Source organism: Periplaneta americana, chromosome 13 (genome assembly GCF_040183065.1).
Source record: "Periplaneta americana isolate PAMFEO1 chromosome 13, P.americana_PAMFEO1_priV1, whole genome shotgun sequence".
NCBI classification, from domain to species: Eukaryota; Metazoa; Arthropoda; class Insecta; order Blattodea; family Blattidae; genus Periplaneta; species Periplaneta americana.
The window spans coordinates 108,602,875-108,628,431 of NC_091129.1; the positions used below are offsets into that span (position 1 = coordinate 108,602,875).

Sequence of the window (25,557 nt, forward strand, 5' to 3'; positions counted from 1 at the left end):
CTTTTTTCTTCTTCAGAATTTTTTAAGCATCTTCAATGGAATAGTGATCCATGGAATGAAACAAGTGGCCAATAGGCTTGGAGCCTACATACTTCCTCATCCACAGACCCAAAACTCCTTGCAAAGACACGTGCTTACATACCTTTTGATGTATCATTTCACCTTCATCCCCATTGACTCAACCCGGAGAGGAAGAGAAAAGTTTGGTGGTTACGGTTTGTACTGAATGATCAAAGGAAATTTTTTTTGAAAGCGTGAGTTGCAGTTCATTTCGTAATTTTATTATAGTCTGTCTTTGTTTATTTTCATGTATTATTATTTAATTTTAGATACATCTGTAATTTAAGTCCTTTAAGCTGAAATTGATGAACCAACAAATTAATTTTTATTTTTTATATAATTACATCAATTACAATTACTAATATCACTCTCATAATTCGATTAATTAAATAGACTACATATAAGGTCTGTAACAGTCTTTACCTCTTTGGTTATCTTTGGCAAACCCGAAATGCACGTAGTCCTGTCTTTTACAAGTAACTGCACATATATCGTTGCTATAAGACATTCATAATACTAACTTAATTTTGGAAATATTATTTGAAAACTCAGTATGAAATTCAGTCTATGCTGGGCTTTAGTTAACACCAAGATTGCACAAGTCTTTAGTGTTCTTTTGTGTAGACATATTTTTTCACTATTTGTCTCCATTCAAGATTTGCTTCTTCAAGACCTTTCTGGTGAATGTTCTGCAGATGTCTTATAAGAGTGTACTTCCTTGAGAAAATTGTTGGTACCTGACATAAAGGACACTTCATCCGAAATTTGTGTACAACTCTGTGTTGAATGAGAGAACGAGGATGATTGAATCTTTTACCACAATCTGGACATTCATGAGAAGCACTAACATTGTTCTGTGTGAAATCATTACCAAAATGTAATGGTGGCATACTTGACAATGGAACTGCAGATGTCAAATACTGTGGATCCAGGTGTTCGAAGAACTCTGCATTGTAATTAAAATCTGGAACACACAAAAAAAAGTGTTAATTTCACACTTGAAATGAATTACAACCAAGAAAATCGAATATGTCCGGAATTTGATACCCAAATAACTAGCAAAATACGTTATTTTCATTTTACAATGTGAACAAACTTTTTATGGGTACTAACATTGAGAGAGTCAGAAGCAAAAGGGTATCAGTGCACTTAAGTTATTTTTTAGAAAATGTGGTTGAAATATAGACGGAGTTATGGGGGGACATTGCCCCCCCAAACTTGTCTGAACTTTTTTCTATTAACGTTATAAAATATTGAATTCGAAATATCTTTTTTGCTTTTGTTTATGATTAAGTTTCTGTGCTTAAATCGATGAATTAATGTCTTCAGATCATGTGTCTGGACCATAACATTTATTTTAAATTCTGAATGTACAAGAATAATTTCTATACCTCATTTGGGGAATGGAAGCACTGTAATGTTTCTTATGTAACAGCCTGTACTCATGTGTTAGAAGTCCGCAAATGTTCAGGCCGCCACTTGAAGAAATATGAATAACAGACTGCACAACAATGCAGAAAAAAGAAACGTGATCCCGGTATAATGTGTAAACTTAAAGACGAGATTAAATAAAATAGAGTTTACATTTCGTATGATATCTTCAAGAAGGTTAACTTCATATAAAAAAAGTTTCTGTTAGCACTGTTACGTAGATTTATTGATGTATGCATGCGTTTCTGTATGAGAGAGAAAAAGAGGGAGAGTGTTTTAGGCTATGCCATGCCCTGTTATAATTTGTAGTAGTCCTCAGTTCAAGCCCTATACAACTCGGTCCGAAACATCACGGATGTGGATGTAACACTGTAAGAAACATGGCCTCGAAAATACCTTTATTAAATAATCATATTCCGATATACTGTAGCCTACCACGGTCAAGCTATAACGGGGGGAAGAGGTAAATGACGTTTCTCATAACCCTGTTATATGGGGATTCTATGGTTTTGCTCTGTCCCCTCAAGGAAACGGTTCTCTCTCCACCTATGGGTTGAAAGTACTCAAGCTTTCGTAAATTCCGTGAAATTCTTTATTTCAAGTTTAGCGTGTGATGTGGTTAACAGATTCCTTTGTCACTAAAATTTTGGATGCTTTAGCTTACCCTAGATGCACTCAACTCATGTTCTTAGAAATGTCACTTGTACCCCTTTGCTTCTGACCCCCTCATATGACTTGCACCACATACTCACTTTCAGATCATCTTGGCTTTACTTTACGAAGACTGGACCTGTGATGGGTCTGTACACTAATGCACATTTTGGACCATTGCGTGCTCTATATAAGTGATGACAGATGGTCTGGGTGGCATTCGTGAATCCGACGCTGGCAGGTGGGCCATCCTGCCTCAGCTCCTGATAGATCTAGGTCCAATCCACATGTGAGTAGCCTGACAAGCCCTTCCTGATCAGCCAACGTTGATAGGTGGGTTATCCTGCCTCAGCTCCTGATAGAGCTAGGTCCCATCCACATGTGAGTAGGCTGATAAGCTCTTCCTGATCAGCCAACGTTGACAGGTGGGCCATCCTGCCTCAGCTCCTGATAGAGCTAAGTCCCATCCACATGTGAGTAGCCTGACAAGCCCTTCCTGATCAGCCAATGTTGACAGGTGGGCCATCCTGCCTCAGCTCCTGATAGAGCTAAGTCCCATCCACATGTGAGTAGCCTGACAAACCCTTCCTGATCAGCCAACGCTGACAGGTGGGCCATCCTGCCTCAGCTCCTGATAGAGCTAGGTCCCATCCACATGTGAGTAGGCTGATAAGCCCTTCCTGATCAGTCAACGTTGACAGGTGGGCCATTCTGTCTCAGCCCCTGATACAGTCAGGTCCCACAGGCCTTAAGTTCCAAGCCCTTTCTATATTAGCATTGGAAACCCGTACTACCCCCAAGACATCACCCTAGCATATTTTTACTACTGTAGATGATAAACGAAGTGAGGGGAGGTGGAGTGTGTTGATGGAATGATAGAGAGAAACAGGAGTACCCCAAGAAAAACCCTCTGCATAGTCTTTGTCCACCACAAATTACATCACAACCTGACTGGCAATCGAACCTGAGCTGCATGGACAAAGACCACTTGAGCCACAGATGCAGCCTATCGTAGCATCAAGAACATATGAATATCATTTGGTTGCTGAGAGTTCCATATCCTATAATTATAACAATTAACGCAGCCATTGGTGTGGAATGTAAATTGGTACGTGAAAATTAAATATTTTAAGTACCGGTAGTCTTAATCTTCATGTAATATACGATTTGCAAATTTGGTATGTCTGACACGATATTCAGCTTTTGTTTTATGTTTCAATTGAATCTTGTACATACATAATCATACCTCTTTTCTATTTTGAAAGAAACCTCCATCACTCTCATGGACTTCATCACACAAGATTACCTACAGGAGCAAAGATAAAAATTTGCAAACTGGCTAAGAGACAGTATTCACTATGTCTATTCAGTATCAAGAACAGATAGACTGCCATAATCTTCAGTTTAAGTGAATATATATATATATTTTTTTTCAACTAATTGGTCACTGACATCTGCAACATAAATGTTTTGTTTATTTCGTTCAGTTTTGAGAACATAGGATTCACCACCGATTGTTGTAATCGGATATTAGGCAATTTTTATGACCGGTCATAAACAGCAGTATTTCCCTTCTCGAATGTCGAAAGATTTCTAAGTCTGAAAAATTTCCAGTCATTCAAAAATAAGATACGCATATGTTATGTGGTTATATTTTAGAATTTAGAGTTTAAAGACGATCTGGATCTGTGCTTTTCGGCACAGTCACGAAAATTATTATCCTAAGAATATTTCCACTATAAATATTTATTCGTGAAAAATGCTTAGAAGAGTAGACTAACAAATTCCAGGAGAGTATTTCATGACCCAGTGTAATTGATCGCAGGGCACAGCGGTCGAGAAACACTGTCCTAACGGACACCACATTCACTTCAGTACACTCAGTGGCATTCTTAGCTTTTAGAGCATATAAATCCAATGTCTTGTGATCATAAAGCAATGTTTTGTATTTAGTGATATGAATGATGGGTAAAGGTTTTCTATGGGAGTATAAAAAATATAATTATAAATAACTTGATTTCACGTTTTAATATATTTTATACTATTGACATTCAACTAAACAGGCAACTTAAGCTGCTACTATACTAGTCTTCAACATTGAAATTAAATCAGAAAAAACATTTTATACACAGCATTTCAGTACTGCTTCAAATATGGCTTTCAATACATAGGCCTTATATAAATAAACATAAAACAGATGTACATTTTGAGGAGGGACTTTCTTGTATTTAGAATATAATGCTTCCTACATGCTCTGTACCTATTTCACAAAGTACTAACTGGTTATGCATTCAGGTAATTTGTCTGAGAAATGGCTATAAAATGATATATACAAGCTCAAAGTATGAAATGAATGAATATATACGACTAGGCCAAGATCATATATGCAATAAAAGTGGGTTTGGGGAAACAACAAGATAGGGTATTTAGTAAACTCAAAGCAGTCAAAGAAACAATATATTATGAAGATCATTTAACTCCTCAAAACTCATAAAATATATAAAATCAACTAATATTTGTTTAATACCAGATGTCATAGAATGTAAAATATATAAGATATAGGTATCCATTGCTTAGCCTTCTTGCAATAAAATATGACATTAAAAAAATCTTTCTTGTAATAAAAAACTGACATATTTTCTGTTTTAGAACTTACAAAATTAGTTACTTGTGTTTCTAAATTAGCTTGGAATTAATTATTAGTCATGCTACGTTTTCACAGTCTACTCAACATGTTCCTGGACAAATAAGTTTTTCCTATAAAATTTTCTTTCTTTATTGTTTTTAAGCTATGCAAACAACATACGAAGTTTCATTTCATGTAATGTATTATTGTAACTATATTCTCTATCTAAAACCGCCCAGATTTCTATAGAGTGAAAATTACACCAATAACTGTTATTTTTAACAATGATAAGAAACATTACCATTTTATTATGATTCCACATCTTATACACGATCATTTTCACAAACTGGTCCTGAATGCATTCCCTCCATAATTGGAAATAATTACTATTTCATAAAACATAGTTTCAATGCTGATATAACTGAATGTAAAGGAAAAATAAACATTTCAATTTATATTTAAGTAATGCCAAACCAATTTTATATGGTTTTTGTACATGATAATATCCTGTAGGTCGTTAACATTCTAACATTCCACTAAGGTACACTCTTTTTTAAAATAAACTGTAAAAATATTTTGAGTTGAAAATGACTGTTAGTTCTGCTTAAAAACTTTTAAACAGCACGTATACATAATGTAGGCATAAGCAATATAAAAGCATGTAGAAAAAAAATGTAAGAATCACATATAATATTATTACATATCTACTTTTAGGACTTTGAACTGATTGCATTATCACCGTTTTTCCTTAATTTTAAATTATGGCATAAGATTTTACACATTCTAGCTAGACATTATGCACATGAATCTATTCTTGAAAAAGCACAGTTTTTACGCATTGTAAAATTATCTTTTACTGTTATAAAGCATCACAGTTAAGTCCAATGCTTAAGTCCATGAGTTTCAGTTTCCTCTCAGTGTCATAACCAGCAGCACATTAATTCAGGTCAATGAATGTCAAGATTGTATAATTTTACATCTAAAAGATTTCAAATCTCTCTTTTTTGAAAAAATATTAAAATTCCTAAATTCCATTTTTGGGTATACTACATATTATGAACATCTGTGCCACTGACAGCTCAAATACTTTCCCACGTTCATTGAGAAATAGCTCAAAATATATTTACAACCATCCCTTTATTAACAAAGAATGATCTGTTTAATATTTGTTGATTTTCAGAAGAGGTAAATAGACAATTTCAGCATTATTGTTGCCTTCTGTAAATATATATACGAAACTAAAGAACAGCGTCATAAATAAAATTTAGAATCCACAAGTTGCCGCTTAATTTCATCGGCAATATACATACAATATAAACCATACATTCGATACCAGATAAAATTATAGCACATACATACTACATACACCACGCAGTGAAGTAAAATTAATGAAATATGAATTCAAAACAAACCCAAAGTATAATGTAGTACAAAATATTTAATACAAATAAAAATTAACATGGAAATACAAGAACACATATTATTACCTACAAATATTATAATTATATACTAATATCTGTATTTTCATCTTTGCGAGCTTTTTATGCGTATAATTGTTTAAAAAAAATATAACTGAAGCTCCATATTATTGCCATACGAAATTTTCCTTAAAAAATAAGAAAAAACATACATGAAAAAATATTCCCTCCAAATGTTCATAATAAAACATTCCTCATTAAAGGCAAGAAGTACAGGTAATAAATAAATCTTGTATTGACATCAAGATGAAGATTTGTTTCTATGTATTATTAATACAAGTGAAAATAACGTGACCATTAATACTCATCCCAATACATAAAATTACTTGTCACATTACTGTACAAACAGTGAATTCTTGCTACTGATGTGGAGGTTAAAGCTTAATGTAGTTAGTTTCTTTTATTGTTAAAATGAAATAAATTAAGAAAACTTATAACTGATAGACCAAACACAAAAATGAGGAAATACTCACTTTCATAAGTACAGAGAAATTCTTGTCTTGAAAGAGAGAAAAAAAGAAATAAAGAATGCGAAAATATTAGAAAAATATTGATTTTTAGCGATTTTTGGCTAACACAATAATTGATGTGATATAGAAGGAAAAATGAACTTTATATTGTAAAAATATATATGCAATGTAAGGTGGGATATTAAAGAGTAGAAATTTGAGCAGATTATCACGTGAAACATATTATCCCCATTTGTTACAAGCAATAATGTTCTCGATAAAATATTTAAACTGAAAAATAAAATAAAGAACTGATCATCCATTTTTAATATAGTGGATTGTGAAAGTAATACAAGTATTTATAAGGTAACAGCCATATCTTATATTGGCAATATGTAAATGTGGCACCAATAAAGAGGGTAAGTTTTTTTAACATATTACAGTAAGCTCTAATCTGCACAAAAGTTTTTAAATATAATTAAAAATGGCACACAAGAAATATAAAATATTTGTGACAACAGGACAAGAAAAATAATTTATGTATATTTAAGTTCTAAAACAAAATCTTTGACATTAAAAAAGTATAATATTTGAGATTGTATTAAATTACAATGTAAATTCTGTTAAAATTATTTTGTTAAACATAAATAATGCCAACTCTTAGATTATCTGGCAGTGGATATAGCCCAGACCCATCAGTTATTTTACAAAATTTAAATAACCAAAGAACACTTAAATTATTTTTATAGTGTGTAAGTCTTTGCATATTGTAGGTACGCCACTTACAAGAACTTGGTATTTTGAAAAATCTGTTTTGTAAGTTTTTTTTAAAGAACAAAGCTTATACCAATTTAGATCACAGATATGTTTATCAATAAATACATACAGATGCCCTGAGAATATATAAATTACAATGTGTAGACCCTGAATGTTAAGATTTGTATACACACACTTGAATTTTTAAAATGTATATATCCAGTCATTTTTCGTGAAACTAGTTCACTCACCCGTTATTACTTAAATGTTATCAAAATTCCATCCAGAATAATCAAGAGTTGCTCTTATGTTATCACAAAAAATCATAATTCGTACTGACAACCAGAAAAAAAGAAATTGTGCTATTATTCAAAACAGAGTTCCTCAATGCTTATGTTTCTGGATTCCGAAGTTTCATGTGAAGACTGTAACATAACCTTTGAAATACTGTCATAAAACTCTAGGACATTTATACATTCCTATATGCTTACAAAACTGAATCAAATTTTTAAACTGATTAAAAGCATTCGATATAGGCATGAGAAAGTATAATCCATTAGGATGAATATTATCTGTAAGAATTTTAATAGGAACAGAAAATTTAATAATTTATTAGCGGATATTTACTTGTTAAATACACAAAATTTAAAATCCAAATTACTTTGGACATTGCGTTTCTTTATCACATATTATAAAAATAGATGGTGAAATTATACTTTAACTTCAGTCACATAATATAAATACAGTATAATCAATTGCTTAAAACATCTACATCTAAAACAAAGTCTTCAGCAGTAAGAATATCTTCTGGTAATAATACCTTCTACTATTTAGGTATTGACGATTTCTTGAAATCTCGAAAACTTTACAAAATGTGCATGTTTATTTATATACAAGTATTATGGCAACCAATGTTACATAATGTTTAGAAATTACAACTTACCTCGTTGGTTGTAAGTCCTCGAAAATTGTGGAACTTTCATTGGAATACACCATAAAAAAGTGTTCATAACTTATGAAAATAGATTCAACCATATTTAACTGTATAACATTCCAAGGAGTGATATCTTTAAAGGGGGGGATGGGTGAAATTTCTATTTTCTAGATTTTTCAAGCTACTGTATGTCTGTGATTTTTTGTACACATAATCACGGTGTGATAGATAATGATGTGGTGATTTGTGTGAGTCACATTAGTTTCTGAGTTATTAAAAAATATTTAAAAAAATTTGCATATTCCAAAATCAAATGTGTCGCTTAATTCAGTAAAATGTTTGAAATATTTGTTGCAAGACCAGTGGCATATTTAGCAAAAATCAAGCATTATTTTTCCTATATTTTTACTATAAAAGGGGGGGGAAAAAATTGTATAATCACTGCATACCTAAAAATAAAAATTTTCCATTGCCACTATAAATATTTCATTTTTTTTATTTAAAAAAGTATTCATTTAATCATAAAACCCATGTGCTGTTTTGTTAACTACAGTGTACAGAACATGCAGTAAAAATTTCATGTCCCTAGTATCAAAACTGTAAGAGCCTTTACACTTTGAACCTGACGAAATGTTCTAAAAAAATGTGCATGGAATTGAAGGGCCCAGCCATTTATACATATATTGCGTAAGTTTTATGCTTTCGAGCACTGCAGAGCATTGAAACTTGCTCAACTTATTAATAAGAGATTGCTGATTCATTTTTTACAAGAAAAAATGCGACTTTTGACTGAAAATGACCAAAATTTCACCCATCATCCCCCTTAATAAAAAAAAACAATATTTTAAAATAACTGTAAAAATATAGCTGCAAGCATAAGAAACCTGGGTGCAGTGTGTCAGATTAGATGAAAACTGTATTTTGATTCAAATGATGTATGGGTTAGTATCATTTTTCTCTTTTGAATTTTTACCTGAATTAAACCTCAAAGAACATAAAATGTTAACGATAATACTGTTGTTTTGTTGTAATTCACAACTTACGTTACAATTCACTGATGCACTTTGTTTTCAGATACAAATATGTTTTTTAAAGATGGTAAATATGTATTTTGTTGTAGTACCTTAATTATTATTAACTGTAAATTATGCCAACTCATCTTTAAAACAAATCTAAATTTATTTTAAGATTAAAATACGAATAGGAAAGAGTTGATAAGTTCTTAGGCCACCACAGATGGCAATCGTCTCCACCACAAATAGTCTTCATGTTATCTTTTCCTATTAGTTGACAGGAATTTTCAAGTATGTAACTACATTATTACATGCTAGATGGGCCACTAAAGCAATGAATGCTAAGCAGAAGCAGGTAAGGGTGAAGTGTTGCCTTGAAATTGTCCAGTTATCAAAGAAATGAAACAAAGTTTGGGGAGTTAAATTATGTTGTTGTTGTTTTCTAATGCCAGGCGTTTGACAAAGTCATTTGACCTCTTGCACTCCAATATTTTTCAAAGATATTGTCATGGTCAGCCACTGAAGCACAGATTTTAAAGTGTTCCGAATCCATTTCTTGTTTTGAATTGCGCAATGGGCAGTTAGGGGACTGATATATTCCAATTCTATGCAGGTGCTTGGCCAAACAGTCATGGCCAGCCTAAATGCAGCTACAGACGATTTGCGTGATAAATCGGGAATTAACTATGGATTATAATGCAGAGAGTTCCATTTTTTCCCTTGAGATGTGTTACCAAATTTTGTTTGTTGAAGTCTGAGTATGTAGATTTAACAAATCTTTTCACATACATAGATTTAGTAACAGGTCTGTAAGTAGCAGTGCTGCCCTTCTTTGCTAAAGTTAAATTATTGCAATGGATGAAACATGGATTCACTATCTCGAACTGAATAAAAAAAAAAATAGTGGAAGCATTTCTATGCTCCCACTCCAAAAATGTTCAGAGCGCAGAAATCAACCAAGAAAGTTATGGCTTCAGTTTCTTGAGAAGAAGAAGAAATTATTATGGTTGATTTCCTGGAAATTGATGTCACTATCCATGCTGAATATTATTCTAACCAAGTGGCGAGGGAAGGTAAGTAAAGGATTTATCCTTCAAGAGAGCATTTGAAACTCAAATGAATTGCACGAATCTTGTCATCCATCATATTTATCAGATATGGGGCTTCAACAGACAATTTTTTTTGTTTCTAAATGTCGAACAGAATTTAAAAAGTATAATGTGATGGAAGGAGTGAATGACTGATTTCAGTCAAAAACTTCTGAATCTTTTCGAGGCAACAAAGTAGTGTAAATCTATTATAAAACAAAACACAGCAACCCACGTTTTGCTCTGGATCTCATCACTTTTAAAGCTACCCACTTGAAATTTTTAAGACAGATTAAGGATTGATGAACATAACCTTTAAATTGTAATCTGGTATGTGACATCACAAGCTTGTACAGTAGAACCAATCAGAATTAGTCTGTAACAAGTACTTCCCAAGTTTGTTTGTTCACGTGTCAGCGTTTCAATTCATTGAATACGGTAAGTAAAACTAACATTTACTGTGTGTGTGTGTGTGTAAGATAAATAAGTGGAAGAAGAGACTGTAAAAAGACAAGTATTGCACAGGCAGGTGTGGAAAATGGTATTTACGACATATAATTACTTTAAAAACGTTGACGAGCAGAACGCTGCCGGCCATCATGCTGCTGGCTGCAACAATGCCAACGTGCAAGAAACGACTGCAGAACCATGTGGTGTGGAATTGAGAACAGTGCAAAGAATATTTTTAGTGAAGGAAAGAGGATTTGTTTGGTGTCATGCTTACAGTAATCAACGGCTAAGGTCATTATTGTCTTTTGATGATTTAAATTCTTTCCTGCGCTACTTGTATTGCACGTGTGTGTGAAGTATGATGTGACAATGTTGTACGCTGCCTTTCTCTCACTATCTGTCTCTCTCAATGCAAACGCTAGCAGACAACTCTAGAATGTTAAAATTTATATGGGATATTCAACAAGGGTTCCCTGATCTGTCTTAAAATTTTAAATGGTTAGCTTAAAAGATGATGAGATATAGAGGTAAAATGTGGGCTCTGTATTTTATAGTACATTTACACTTCCTTGTTACCTTGAAGGTGATTAAAAAAAAAAAACTAGTGGTTCACATGTCAATAAGTGTAATGAGTTAAAAGAGAATTATGTTTAAAAATATAAGGGTATATGAATCAAATCCTATCATTTTTTTCTGTGATGGGTTAAAAACTTATTCACCTCTTTCATTCCTTGTATGGAGTAATAAAGAGCTATTTTTACTTTCTTGCAGTACTTGATTTCTGACTTTAGTATAAACAAGGTTTCACTTCAAGCCAGTCAATATATAGTGGAAGACGAACATATAAACAACTCTATCCTAGGGTCGAGTTTTGATGTTTCTAAGCATAAAAAAAAGAAGGAAGGCATATGTGAACTATGTATCACAGCACTACTTGTTTCATCTAGCATTGAGAAGTTACACAGCAAATGCAAACTGCAAGTGAACATTTTATCATCATTTCTGAATACACACACGAGTATCAGCAGACTGCACAGTCTAAATATTCATGAAATGTTGCAAAAAACTAACAAATACTGACAAATATTGCCAGCTAGGAATTAAATAAAACATCGTACCACAACATTATTACAAAATAAATGATATCCATAAATTATCTTTACAACTTCAACTTTAAATAACACAATAATAGAGTGAGGTATCTTTTTTTTTCCTGATTTAAAAGAGAATCTCTCATTACATTGGTTTTCAAATGTGTTGAGTAAGTCACGAAATTTCGGGAGTAAGTATGGAAGGAACCACCATCAAGATCAATAATCCGTGAATGACACAAAAAGATTATAGAAACTTGTAGTGTCCAAACAAGCACAAGTGAAGAGGATCTTGAATGTGTTTGTGAAACTTTTGTTCATAGCCCTACAAAATCTGTTTCTAATGCAGTCAACAGTTGAATATTCCATGTTCAACTGTACATTAAACACTCGGCACGTATTTGCGATCGCATGCTTACTGAAGGATATTAAGCCACAAGATAAACTTCACAATTACGAAGGGACCCTTCACCTACAATTTCAGATTAAATGCTATAAGATACTTTAATGAATCGTGTATTTAATTTTTCATTCCTAAGTCTCAGTCTTCTTGTTTATACAGGGTGAAAAGTAATTAAACCGACAAACTCCGGGAGTTTGTATGGGACACCAAAACAAACACTTTTCTTTAATGTCATTTGTGTTGTGAGACACTATTTCGCGAAGACACCAGATCTTAATGTAACACAAACCACTACTTTATTGCAGAAGTCTCTTATAAAACATTTACACATCAAATCACTGCAAAAGATGTTCAAAAACATTTACACACCAAAATCACTGCAAAAGATATTCAAAAATATCTCCATTGACCTGTACACAAAGGTTACATTGGCGGGACATGGATTGTTTAACGCGGTGAAAGACTTCAGGATCATCATTTATTTCCCATACTGCAGCAAATATTCGCACCATCAGATCGGTTTAATAAAGCACTGCACTAGGTCAAGACATACAACAAAATATGAATTTGTAGAGTTCTCATGAACTGAAAAACGCACACACCTTCTGCCAGTTTAATAAAGCCTCTGAGGAAAATATGACATTAGAGAAGACCGTTTGTTTTGGTGAACCACACAATCTTCCACAGTTTGCAGGTTTAATTACTTTTCACCCTGCATACTGTAGCCAGACTCAACTTATCGAGTGAAGGGAGGAAGACAAAGAGCAAGCAAGGGTTCATCATTCTCTTTCTCTCTCATACTATACTTGTCAGTGGACATGAACAGAATGTGTCATCCAAACTGCATCATTCCCCAAACAGAGTTACCATAACGTGACGTCAAATTCTCTCAGAAAACTGTGATTTTACTCGTTTTACTACACATGTGAACGGACGTTTTCAACAACCAAGCATCCCTGCATCTGTGCTGTGGACTCCCAAACCAGTTTTAAGCTTGATACTGTTCGCTCCTTGCCTTGACACCTCCACCCACACCCACAGTACTGCTCTGCTTTTTTTCCTTGTGAGGATGTTAGGAAGTTTGTAAGTGAAAGTTTGTTAAATGTGTGTGTGATAATGAATCCAGTTAATGATACTGTTTGTGTGTTATTTTCCAGATGAAAAGATGAAGACAAAAAAGACATTTTGACAACAGGATGACTTACCACAGCATTAAGTATTAGTGTAAAAAAAGGAGGGGGGAAAGGTAAATCTTATAATATTAACTTCAAAAACTCTTGATTTTCTGAATTTCCATGGCTATGCAGTAGCCCCTATTCAGAAAAATTATTTTGTTGGCCCAGTTTACTTTTTAGCAATAAGCACAATATAATAATATTTATTAATGGCAATCTATGCTTATCTAATGCATTGGATAAGCATAGACGGCTACTCATAAATATTATATCTTAAAATGTCAATAAAAGAAATAACAACAATGTTTGGAATAAAGAAGGATTTTCAGATTTTAAGAACATGAACAAACACAAAGATTCTGCCCAACATCTGAAACGAAAATTGCAACTCAGCACTTTCCTGAAGAATAGGAATACTATTGCTGATGCCATTCAGGAAAATGCAAGGTTACATCTTGTCTATTTCAATGAAAATGTTCGCTCACATAGGATTTTTTTCCCCAACTTATAATTGATTCGCTGTTGTATTTAAGCAAACAAGAGCTTGCATTTAGGGAGATGCATTGAAGTATTAAACAAAACTTTGACAGATTGCCTTTTAAATTAAAAAAAAAAAAAATGTACCTTGCTTCATTATTTTGTTATTTAGAGTTGAGTTATAAAGGTAATTTGTGGACACCATGCCTATTATATGCAAATTGTTAAACTATCAAACTTTCAATAATTTCTAATCAAGGTATTAAGTAGGCATTGTACACAGCAATGTAGAGTCACATGTTGATATGAATTACGCCATAGGCTGTTGAGATGAAGAGTATTGATAACTGATGTGATACTGATCAGTTATAAAAATAAATAATTCAAGCATTATCATACATTTTCTTGGACAATGTTTCCCCATTATGTATTCAAAGGTGATGAAATACCTCTTACATCCCTGTCTTTGGATTGCTGTAGAATAAATTTAATAGTTGCCACAGAACACGTGTGTACTATGTTTCAGCCTTGTCTTTATATCACACACTTTTATAACACTAGGAAAACTTCAAGCACCTCACTATGAACAGTTTTCTTATGTACACCAACCATACTAAATTATTAGGCCTACATAGCTCCAGAAATCTACACTCTGATTTGTAAAATAAAGTTCCATCAAAAGAATCCAACTGAAATAAATGTCTGCAGCAACTTCACCAATAATTTGACTAACACTATTGCAACAAGATATCAAAATGAATTGTGACGTATGAGGTATCATACTTAGTTCAGTTTATTAGTTTATTGCCACAAGAAACAAAGATGACCTTAAAATGTACGTAGAGTTAAGTGCAAGATACCTGAAACTCTGAACTACGTCACAGCTTGGGCAAATGAAGAAAGTTATCATTTAATACTTCACAGAGGAGAAATATTTATGTATAAATAGTAGGCCTTATAATTATAAAAATATGAAAGACGATTTAAATTAAAGTATTTTCTTATGTAAAACTTAGCAAGTGGATTCAATGTATTTAGCTGAGTGATTGGGGACTCGCATATTCTGAAGTAGATCACCCTCAACACTGTTTTTTTTCTCTCTGCAAATGTCAGAAAAGAACAGATACTGAAGGAAAGAAAGTATGAAATAAGATACATTATAAAAAAAATACAATGGAAATTAAATCCATATTATGTAAGAAGTTATTTGAAATTTGTCACAATGTGCTAATGGCTGCATTACTTGATCTGCCATGACGTACACAACATAAAATAAATGAGAAAAAAAACTGATAAAGAGAAATCAGGTTAAATTATCGTAAAATATATATATATATATATATATATATATATGAGACTGTGTTAGGAAGTAACTAAATTGTTATATTTATTTTAACTCACGAAGTTAAATAAAAAGCATGGCCTACATTATCATTTATCAGTTTACCATAAGCTTAGCAATGCCATGCCTCGATTAATCATTAAGTGTCTAATACCATGTAACAACAGAATACTGTCCCCTCATCTCACCATTAAAATTTCTTCCCTGCTGAGTTCCCCTCTCAAGAAAAATACAATATTTGCTCTAAAAATTACAAAATCTGTGGTGTTTTTGTTTCAGTTGGGACTCTTACTACTATAATATTTTTGTAAATTTTCAATTTCTACTACTTTTCACTGCACCTACAATTATATGTATGGTTTTTACAATGTCATTACTTCACTAGCGAAAGAATGAGATGTTTTGAAGTATTTCCAACTCGATAATAGTATGATACTACTCATTCTTCAGCTCAACAATAAAATAAAAAAATTAGAGCTTAATGCGCATATTGGTAAGGAAGTAGCAGCACATGATAAAACATTTTTTTAGCTGAAATTTAATTTTAGTCAAGAAATAACTTACAACATTTTAGGCAGCCTTTCAATAAAATTACTGAATTCAGTATTTTAGAATATGAGTCACCATATAAGCAATGAATGAGGTGGTGTTTGGTATGGGGGAAGAAGACAGAAGCAATAGATGTATTGTCAGTTAAATTCCTCCTTAAACAGAGATAAGAAAAGAACTCACACAAGTCTTGTGGCAATGTGATCATGAAGCTCTTCTAAGATACATTTGCTATCACACTGTACATTCGAAGTTAGCTGCTGCATTAAAAGGAAATAGAGTGCGGAAGAAGTTCACTAAATTGCGAATGTAGAATCTACTAGACAAGTCGATATATTAGCTTATTGTGATGACTTCAGGATGGTTATATAACAGATTCCACAATTTGTTTTGAGACAGTGGTTAATTAACAAAGGTGAATGAGGAAAAAAAAGATCCATTAGAGCTCGAGGAGTAATTTCAACCAACTTAGAAAATTTTAGACGACATTACAATCTTTCCATAATTCTTCGTGATGATACTGTATTATCAACAATAGTCTTGCCAGATTTTAAATCACCATTTTAGTCATCAGTAATGGAATTGTTAACCTTCACTGATTGTATTTTCATTTGCATTCTTTGAGTTATTTTTTTTCTGTTAATTATTATTTCCATAAATGTTTGTAACTTGGCTAAGGCATATAGAGTTCTTCATTGGAAGGCAGTTGCTAATAAACAAATAGCAGAAGGAAGTAGCAATATAATATACAGAAAGATGGAGAGAACATATGTGCATGTCCTCAAAGAAAACACCAAGGAAACCTATAATGTACAGACTGTCAGGAAGAAGAAGTGTTAGAAAATCGAGGATAAGATGTTGAGGCTGGAACGGGGAAGTGTCTAATCCTGGAAAGAGAGAAGATTATTTCTCCCCTTCTATTACTTTTAGTCATCAGGGTAGTACAGTCTTTTCAAACCCTTATTTCAAGGGATGAAATACATAGTTAATTGAGACAGTGGTCTAGGTTCTCTAGAGGTAAAAGTATTTACACTACACCATAGATAATTTGATGCATTCTTTAATTTTGACTCAAAGGGTTTATTACCATAATAATAGCTGTAAAGATTCCATTCCACGTATTCAAGCAAGAGATTTTTAATAGGCGAGATTAAGAAGTGTAAACAGTTTCTCTTCAGCATAAAAACATTTTTCTAATTAGCAAAATTTCATTTACTATTGGGCAACTTAAATTTTGTAAAAAAACACTGTGAAAGTGGATTTGCTATATTAATTCATTCATTCATTTAATCCATAGTTCTGGAGTCGAAACATAGGTGAGCAAGAAATTGAAAGTTTCTTAAACAAAAAAGACAGTAGTCACTGTGCCACTAAATTTAAAAAAATAACCAATCACATACCAATACTTAAAAATTATTTGAAATGAGTAACACTAATTAGTAGAAAGAAAGGAACTAGCCACCCAACCCAGTTGCCTCATTGGTGTCAATTATGAGGTTCCAACCTGTCTTTGGACAGTTGACTAAACATGATACTACCTGGCAAAGCGAACTTTCGACACAGAAAATAAGTGCAACAACAATGCTGTGATGTCTTTGTATCTTAACAAACACCTGGTTGACTGCAGTGTCCTGACCTATAAAGCCAAGTAGGAAGTTTGTCCTTCTAGTTAATACTAATTAATTTATTTTTAGGACCAGACTATATAATGGAACAATGGAAGTGTACAACTGTATGCAGCACTTACATCCCAATATCTAAAACTGAAATGCCTGCAATACTCACAAAAATTAGGGAATAATGCTGCACAGAAAAATGGACAAATGTTGTTCTGCACTGAACAGTTTGAAATATCTTGAACTGCAGAGTTGTCCCTTAAAATGAGGGATGACTGATCACCTAACGAAGTTGGTTTTGGAAGCACCTATACTTAGACCTAGTGTCTAACATCACTCACTTTCTTTCTCTCTCTCTGTAATAGTCCAAATTAAAAGAATCTCTATGTTTGTTGTTGTTTAGTCAACTGTCCAAAGACAGGTTTGAACCTCTTAAGTAACACCAATAAGGAATCATTCATGAGGCAACTAGGCTAGGAGATAATAGGGTAGGGTGATCAGTTTCTTTCCCCCTAATCTCTATGTGAAAGAAAATTTTAAATTCTTTTTGCGGTCTTTCACTCACTTCCACAATAAACATGATTCTTTTCTAGCATTGAAGTACTTGAAACCAGGACACATGACCAAGCATCGCTATTTCAATCATTAAATTTATGCTGCTTTAATATAAGACACGTAACCTTAACAAGACAGAATGTTTAGTAAATGTTGTCACTGATTGGGAGACGTCTTATAACCATATTAACAGCTGTAGACCGTTCAAACTTTGGAACTTCTATGTGGGAGGAAAAAAAACTTCTATGTGAAGAAAAATGTACCGTACTATCATTTCTGTGCAGTCTACTTACTTTCAAAATAAATATGTGTTCTAACGTTGAAATTACTGAAATCAAGAAGCATGATAAATTATAAATCCAGTTCTAATATAGCCTATAACTTAGCCTAGCATAGATTCTGCAAGGTTGTCATTAGCTGCAAACAAAACAAACATACATTCTATACTATACAATTTAGTACAGTATAATTATGGCAAGAATTTTATGTCAGATTTAATAGCACAGCAATGTCTTCAGTGCCATTCTATTAACAGACTTCGTTCATTCCTAATAAAGGGAGACAGTAATATATTTCTGCTTACCTTTCCTTTTAACTGGCAGTCACTCTTTCATTAGTTCTGCTGTAATGAACAATACATGCAATCTTGTAATGTAAAAATGAAAATTTTCGTGGCCCTAAGTACACAATGATTGTAAATAATATATTTACATTTGAATCATATATTTTTCTTAAGTAGAACCTACTAATTACTTTTCTATTTCAGATTCCAACTGCATTCTTTGTGCGCATGTAAAATATGCATAAAGCATTTCGTGTAAGACACACTGGCTACCGGCCAAAAGGAAAGGTATATTACATTTATATAAAGAAAGGGGAAGACTGGGAAGCTGAAACATAAACATACCTTTTTAGATAGTCATATACTGGTACATTCGTAAGCAATCACGCTTTTCCCACCTTCACCCCATATATGCACTCAGTCATTTCAGAAATTAAATGGTTTCTTACTTAATTTAATCTCTCTGTTCGGGTCTCCTAACTTTCATTGCAAGGAAGTCCGTAACACACTAAGTTAATCATAAGTATACGCTGCCAGTAACAAGAGTAGACATTCACTATGTTCACAGCGTGTATTAACTCATATATCACAAAAAAAAAAAATACAGAGTTAAAATTAAATATTTTCTCTAATGTTGTAACAAATGTTATGGTTTGATTTATAGCCTATTTAATATTAGACATGGTTGAACTGGACTCAGATTTTGGAGAGTGAACAAGTGAGGTATTGGCATAGCCTGTTCCTAAGAAACAAGAACTTCCTTGTTTTGAGGTGTGTACGTCGAGATACGCCTGCCTAGAGAAAACACGGCTACATGTTGGACACTGATATTTGCTAATGTGAACTTTGTTGTTGTGACGTAAGAGTGATGTTTGGAACTTGAACGCTTTGCCACATGCTCTGCAGAAGAAAGATTTTCGAGACTTGGCAGAATAGTCTGAAGCTTCTGATTCAACAATTGTAGCACTTTCGGGAAAACTATCTCCTGATGTTGCAGAAAGATCTCCCGGTTCAGTACTTGGCGCTCTTCTCTTTGGAGATCTTTGCTTCTGTTTAAAACTATGCCGCATTAATTCCTTGTGTATTGGAGTTGTCACTAGACCTAATGCAGTTGATTCTGAATCTGTGGCTGCATCTTCTGTTTCCACTTTTTCATGCGCCGACCTACGTCTCTGGTTTATTATCAGAGGGTGTATTTCATAACCTGACAGTTGAGGATAAAACATTGCAACAGGATTTGGTGGGCCATGTGCCTTCCCATATGCTCCCATTGCAAATGTCAAGTTTGATGTCGATGCACAGGGTTCGTCGGTGCGTTCCACATCAACGTCATAGCAATCAGCCATGTTGTTCGGAAAAGTGACAGATGCCACTGAAACAAAGTAGGAGAAAAATGCATATATTCAATTGCCTTTATACAAATTATTATCAATTAACTTGAAACAGTTATATGTAAGACTAGCTTATACTGTAATTTGAATAATATATAACATTTCATAAGAATAAATTACATTACATACAATTTACTGACCTTAGGCCTAAAAGTGAAAACTATTTCATGCAGCTATTGACGTTTGGATTATCCAAGTTTCGGCAATTTACAGAATGGTATACATTTTGAAGTATATTCCTATTTACTATATATTGTCAATAATTCCATTCTAAAACACTAATACATCTACTGTACGGCTATTACACTTGTTGCAATTCTTAAACTACTATAAACTGGAAATATCACATCGTTTTACGATTGACGCCGACAGAAAAGTTCATGTAGGCTAAATGAAAAATTAATACGTGCCAGCAAGATCTTTCAAGATGCACTCATTTTTCACAGGAGTCTGGAACCTTCAAACACGATTACACAGCTGTCAATTAACTATTAGGATTGCATGGTTACAATTGCTAGACGCGCCAAAATACCTGCTTATCTATATAAACACAAATTATTCCTACCACTTCGCCGTAACCCGTAAGCCTTTGTTGACGCTGTGCGGATAACTTGATCGCACATGCAACTAGCGCTCTATTCGGGAACGCGGGTGCAAGGTATGTTAATGGTAAAGGCGGCAGCTTTAAACTACTGTACGTATAAAAAAAGTCGTCATAATCAACAATGTTGTGATCAAAATTTGTCATAATTTATTTTCTGATCGGAAGAGTGATTAATCATGTAATTTTGATATAAATGACATGATCCCTGAAGCATGGATTCTTCGCAAGTTCGTTAAACACTGTTTTCCTTGCAAATTTATTTCACTTACTACTGTTCAATACGCAATAATGTACTGTACAATATGTGGAATGAACAAAAAATACGGGTACAATCAAACATTTCTTATTTTGATGTATTTGCCAATAGAGAAGGCATATGACTCTGTTCAGAGAGAAGTTTTATGTAATATTCTTACTGAATTTGGTATTCCCAAGAAACTAGTTCGATTAATTAAAATGTATCTCAGTAAAACTTACAGCAGAATCCATATAGGCTACTTTCTATCCGAAGCTTTTCCAATTCACTGCGGGCTAAAACAAGGAGATGCACTATCTCCTTAACTTTTTAACTTTGCTCTAGAATATGTCATTAGGAAAGTCCAGAAAAAACAGGGAGGGTTTGGAATTGAACGGGTTACATCAGCTGTTTTATATGCGGATGATGTGAATATGTTAGAATAAAATCCACAAACGATTAGGGAATTTTACTTAAAGCAAGGTTTGGAAGTAAACCCCGAAAAAACAAAGTATATGGTTATGTCTCGTGACCAGAATAACATAATACGAAATGGAAATATAAAAATTGGAAATTCATCCTTTGAAAAGCTGGAAAAATTCAGGTACCTTGGAGCAAAGTAACAAATACAAATGATACTCGAGAGGAAATTAAACGCAGAATAAATATGGGAGATGCTTATTATTATTCAGTTGAGAAGCTTTTATCATCCAGTCTGCTCTCAAAAAAGCTGAAAGTTAGTATTTATAAAACAGTTATATGGTTGTGAAACTTGGACTTTCATTTAGAGAGAGGAACAGAGGTTAAGGGTGTTTGAGAATAAGATGTTTAGGAAAGTATTTGTGGCTGAGAGGGATGAAGTTACAGGAGAATGGAGAAAGTTACACAAAGCAGAACTGCATACACTGTATTCTTCACCTAACATAATTAGGAACATTAAATCCAGACATTTGAGAGGGGCAGGGCACGTAGTATGTATGGGTGAATCTAGAAATGCATATAGAGTGTTAGTTGGAAGACCTGAGGGGAATAGACCTTTGGGAAGGCCAAGATGTAGCTGGGAGGGTAATATTAAAATTAATTTGAGGGAGGTGGGTTATGATAGTAGGGACTGGATTAATCTTGCTCAGGATAGGGACCGATGGTGGGCTTATGTGAGGGCAGCAATGAACCTCCGGGTTTCTTAAAAGTCATTTGTAAGTAAGTAAGTATGCACACCTGGTCATAGAAGTCAATTTTATTACCTGACAACAATTTACTTACTCTTCAATTGCATGTAGCTGCCGCCTTTTATTTAACATTGAAAGGGTAGTTAGAGAAAAAGAGATAAAGTCGCAACTTAACAAATAATGAATTATGACTGTTCTTTTTAATTTTTTTATTATATACAACAATACTGGATACCGGTAGCACAAACCAATATTCCTTTTCTTACTTCTGATATTTACTTCAAGTTGAGTTTCTAGATTTGCTAAGTCTTGGTATCACGAAGATTGTATCAATTTTTAGTATAAATTAACACTATATTAACTATAGTTCATAAATTTATCACTTCTAATACCAGTATTGAAAATGAACCAAATTACTGCCACTGTCTTGATATACTTGCAAATACATTCTTATCTGCTTCCTTCAAGACAAGTGGGCAGCAGTGCACAGAATTATGACGTCATAAGCCATTGAGTTGAGTTTGACTGGATAGAATAATAAGATTCAGAACTCTTAAAAAAAAAAAAATAAAAACCTGATCTACATGCAGTGGTATAAATTCATATATATTTGAATCGCACTTTTTAGAAAGGAACTAAGTCAAAATGTTCTATTTTTCAGGAGAGCAAAAGAACTTACTTTCATGAATAAATACCAGTGTACTAGTGCCGTAATATAAACATCAACTCGATGTTAGAGATACAGAGAAAGGTTTGTTTAAGTTCCTTCCTTTGTTTATCTTTGCTTCTTGGAAGTAATAATCATTTCATCAGAAGAAATAAAAATGACAAATTTTGACTTAGTTCCTTTCTAAAAAGTGCGATTCATTTGTTTTCCCTCACGAAAGTTAAGTGGCATTCATTGTTGATGTGATATTTTTACACAAGGCCTAATTAATTATTGCAATTTTGCATTATATTGCGGCGATTTTCTATACTGTAAGACGTTTCTAATTATTGCCCTTCTTTGACATATATTTCCATTTCCGCATGCATCTTCTGATATACTCCACACACTAGACGAAAAAAAGACTACAAATTTTTGTCATCAACAGCCACTATATTGCAGTCATCAGCACAGTACACCCTCAGGCTAGCGTCTCTTACCTGCGGATAAGAGACTGCACTATCATGCATCCAAGGCTGCTAGCTTTCTGCCTCCCCCTTCTGAACATTGGTGCATATTACGATACAGTGCTTACCCGTTACCCATTTCAGTAGATGCTGATGACCACTGCTATATGGCATCATTTTCGTTATCTGGCAAACTTGTGAAGACACATTGTTACAACCAAGTGTAAGGCAAGAGCTCACTGACTATACTTATGATCCCTATGAATAACTCAAGAAATGTTTCCAGGCTCTCACTGATATCAGTGTTATCACTTTTCACAAGACTGCTTAGAAAGAAAATGTTGGTATTATTGAAGTCCTGTTAAAATCGTAGTTGATTATGAAAGATTGTCCATAAATTTACATCTCATTTAAATATTCCTACATCAATGATTAACAGGGAATCATATTTTATTTAAGGAGAAAATATACTTGCAAGTGAAAAAACAAAAATTGTTAGTCTTATCTTAAGATAAGAAGGTACTGCCTCTCTCAATGTTAATTTCAAAAAGTTTGGGTGCACATTACTCAAAATCTGTTACAGATATCCAAAAAAGATTTTCAGAGAATGTTTTTTACATTTTTAATCTTTAATAATACCTAATGCCCAAGTATGTCATATTAGATATCTGTAACAGTTTTTTTAGTAACAGGCACCCAAACTTCATGAAATTGTCGAGACAGGCGGTACCTTCTTACCTATTTTCATATGTGTAACGAATACAAATTTAATTTAATTCTAAAATGAGGGTTATATTAAAAGCCATAAATTAAAATGGTATATACTGGTAGTTAATTAAAATAATTTACTTACCATTATACGTAACAGGATAGAAATTATGTTATTTTCTGCTACTGACCTATACTAATTACTACCGCTAACAATACAATACCATCACACCCACCACCAGTTCTGCCATTGTTAAGATATACCAAAATTGTCTTATCTCATTTCTTTCTGTCCCATCACCACCAGTAACAATACATTACATAATTTACTACAAGAAGGTCATCCAGGTCTTATTTTTGTTATTAGCCCTTACTATCTTTGTCATCATTCTTTCACTCCATCACAATATTAATTTAGTAACTCATAACCTGTTTTCAAATATCTTCATGACAACATTATATATCTGCTGCATAAGTAATCTTCAAGAATTTTTAAGAGCTTATTAATGCATGACGACTGTTGTTAAATTTTACTTGATCTTTAATGTAAGGAAGCCCGTTACATCTAGGGATATGTTGAAAATGGAGACACCTCATTTATTCCCTGATCAGTATGGTTTTCCAGGCAAGTATAACTGTTGGAGGGATTATCATGTTAACCACACATTCACCTCTGCTGAGGCATGTGGACGTGAGATTAGTTGTCTTCATTATAAATGGCAAATGGTGCATCGCTTAATCTCTCTCTCTCTCTCCCTCGCGAAAATCTCAAAATTCGTTTTTTCACCATTACAATACTTTCTTCTATATTGTATAATGAGGAACTAAAAACGTGAGTCCAAGAATGAACACACAAAGGTGTTAGATTTCATACATAACTAGCCCTAAAATCTGTAAAAACGAAAATGAAAAATGTACATTACTTCCTCTTATTATTTTTTTTTTCAAATAAAAATTCTTCTTCATTGTTGGATACACTCTTTTAACACTTGTATAGTAACTGATAAACTTTATAACTTATTTACTACGTTAATATTAGAAAAATTACCTGGCTGGCTAATTTCAATGTGGTATTCGTCATTGTTCACAGGCTTTGAACAATGACGAATATCACGTCGAAACTAGGCAGCCAGATAATTTTTCTAATATTAACACAGTAAAGAAGTTATAAAGTTAATCAGTGAAAAATTCTTCAATTTCTAAGTCATGAACAATGCAATATATTATTTTCTGTCTATGAAATTCAAAAACAAATAACATCTTATTTAATTATTTCAGAAGGAAATGCAATTAATGTGTAGGAGAGTTTTAATTTATAGTAGAATCAGAGTAAAAATGTACAGGGAGTAATGGAAACTCACTGTGTTTGCTGAGAGGAAGGACACATCTTACAAACATAAGGAAACAGATTGTTTACTTTAATTATTACAAAAATATAGGACTTTTAGGGAATTTAAGGTACAGAATTCACTACGTAATAAAAGAAAATACTTTTATTGTATACAAATATATTTCAATTATAAATATACACATCCGGAGACACAAACAATTCACAATTACAAACTTATTACTATTTCATACAATTACAGAAATTATTTCCTATTATTAAATGCTGACGTGATGTCAGTATA

General features: G+C 33.1%; 1 protein-coding gene across 2 annotated transcripts in view; it reads right to left on the reverse strand.

The window, feature by feature from the left end:
• Window positions 1-362: 362 nt before the first annotated feature.
• The window catches only part of LOC138712215 (broad-complex core protein isoforms 1/2/3/4/5-like), a 218,606-nt gene continuing 193,411 nt past the window's right edge, over window positions 363-25,557 (reverse strand). Inside the window, exon 5 of one of the 2 annotated variants that reach the window (XM_069843752.1) lies at window positions 363-1,024. In XM_069843752.1, the coding sequence (XP_069699853.1) occupies window positions 666-1,024 (359 nt within the window). In that variant the 3' untranslated portion in view covers window positions 363-665. Of the gene's footprint in view, window positions 1,025-5,779; window positions 20,079-25,557 lie in introns of those variants that run through there. The other variant, XM_069843750.1, reaches the window with a different exon arrangement.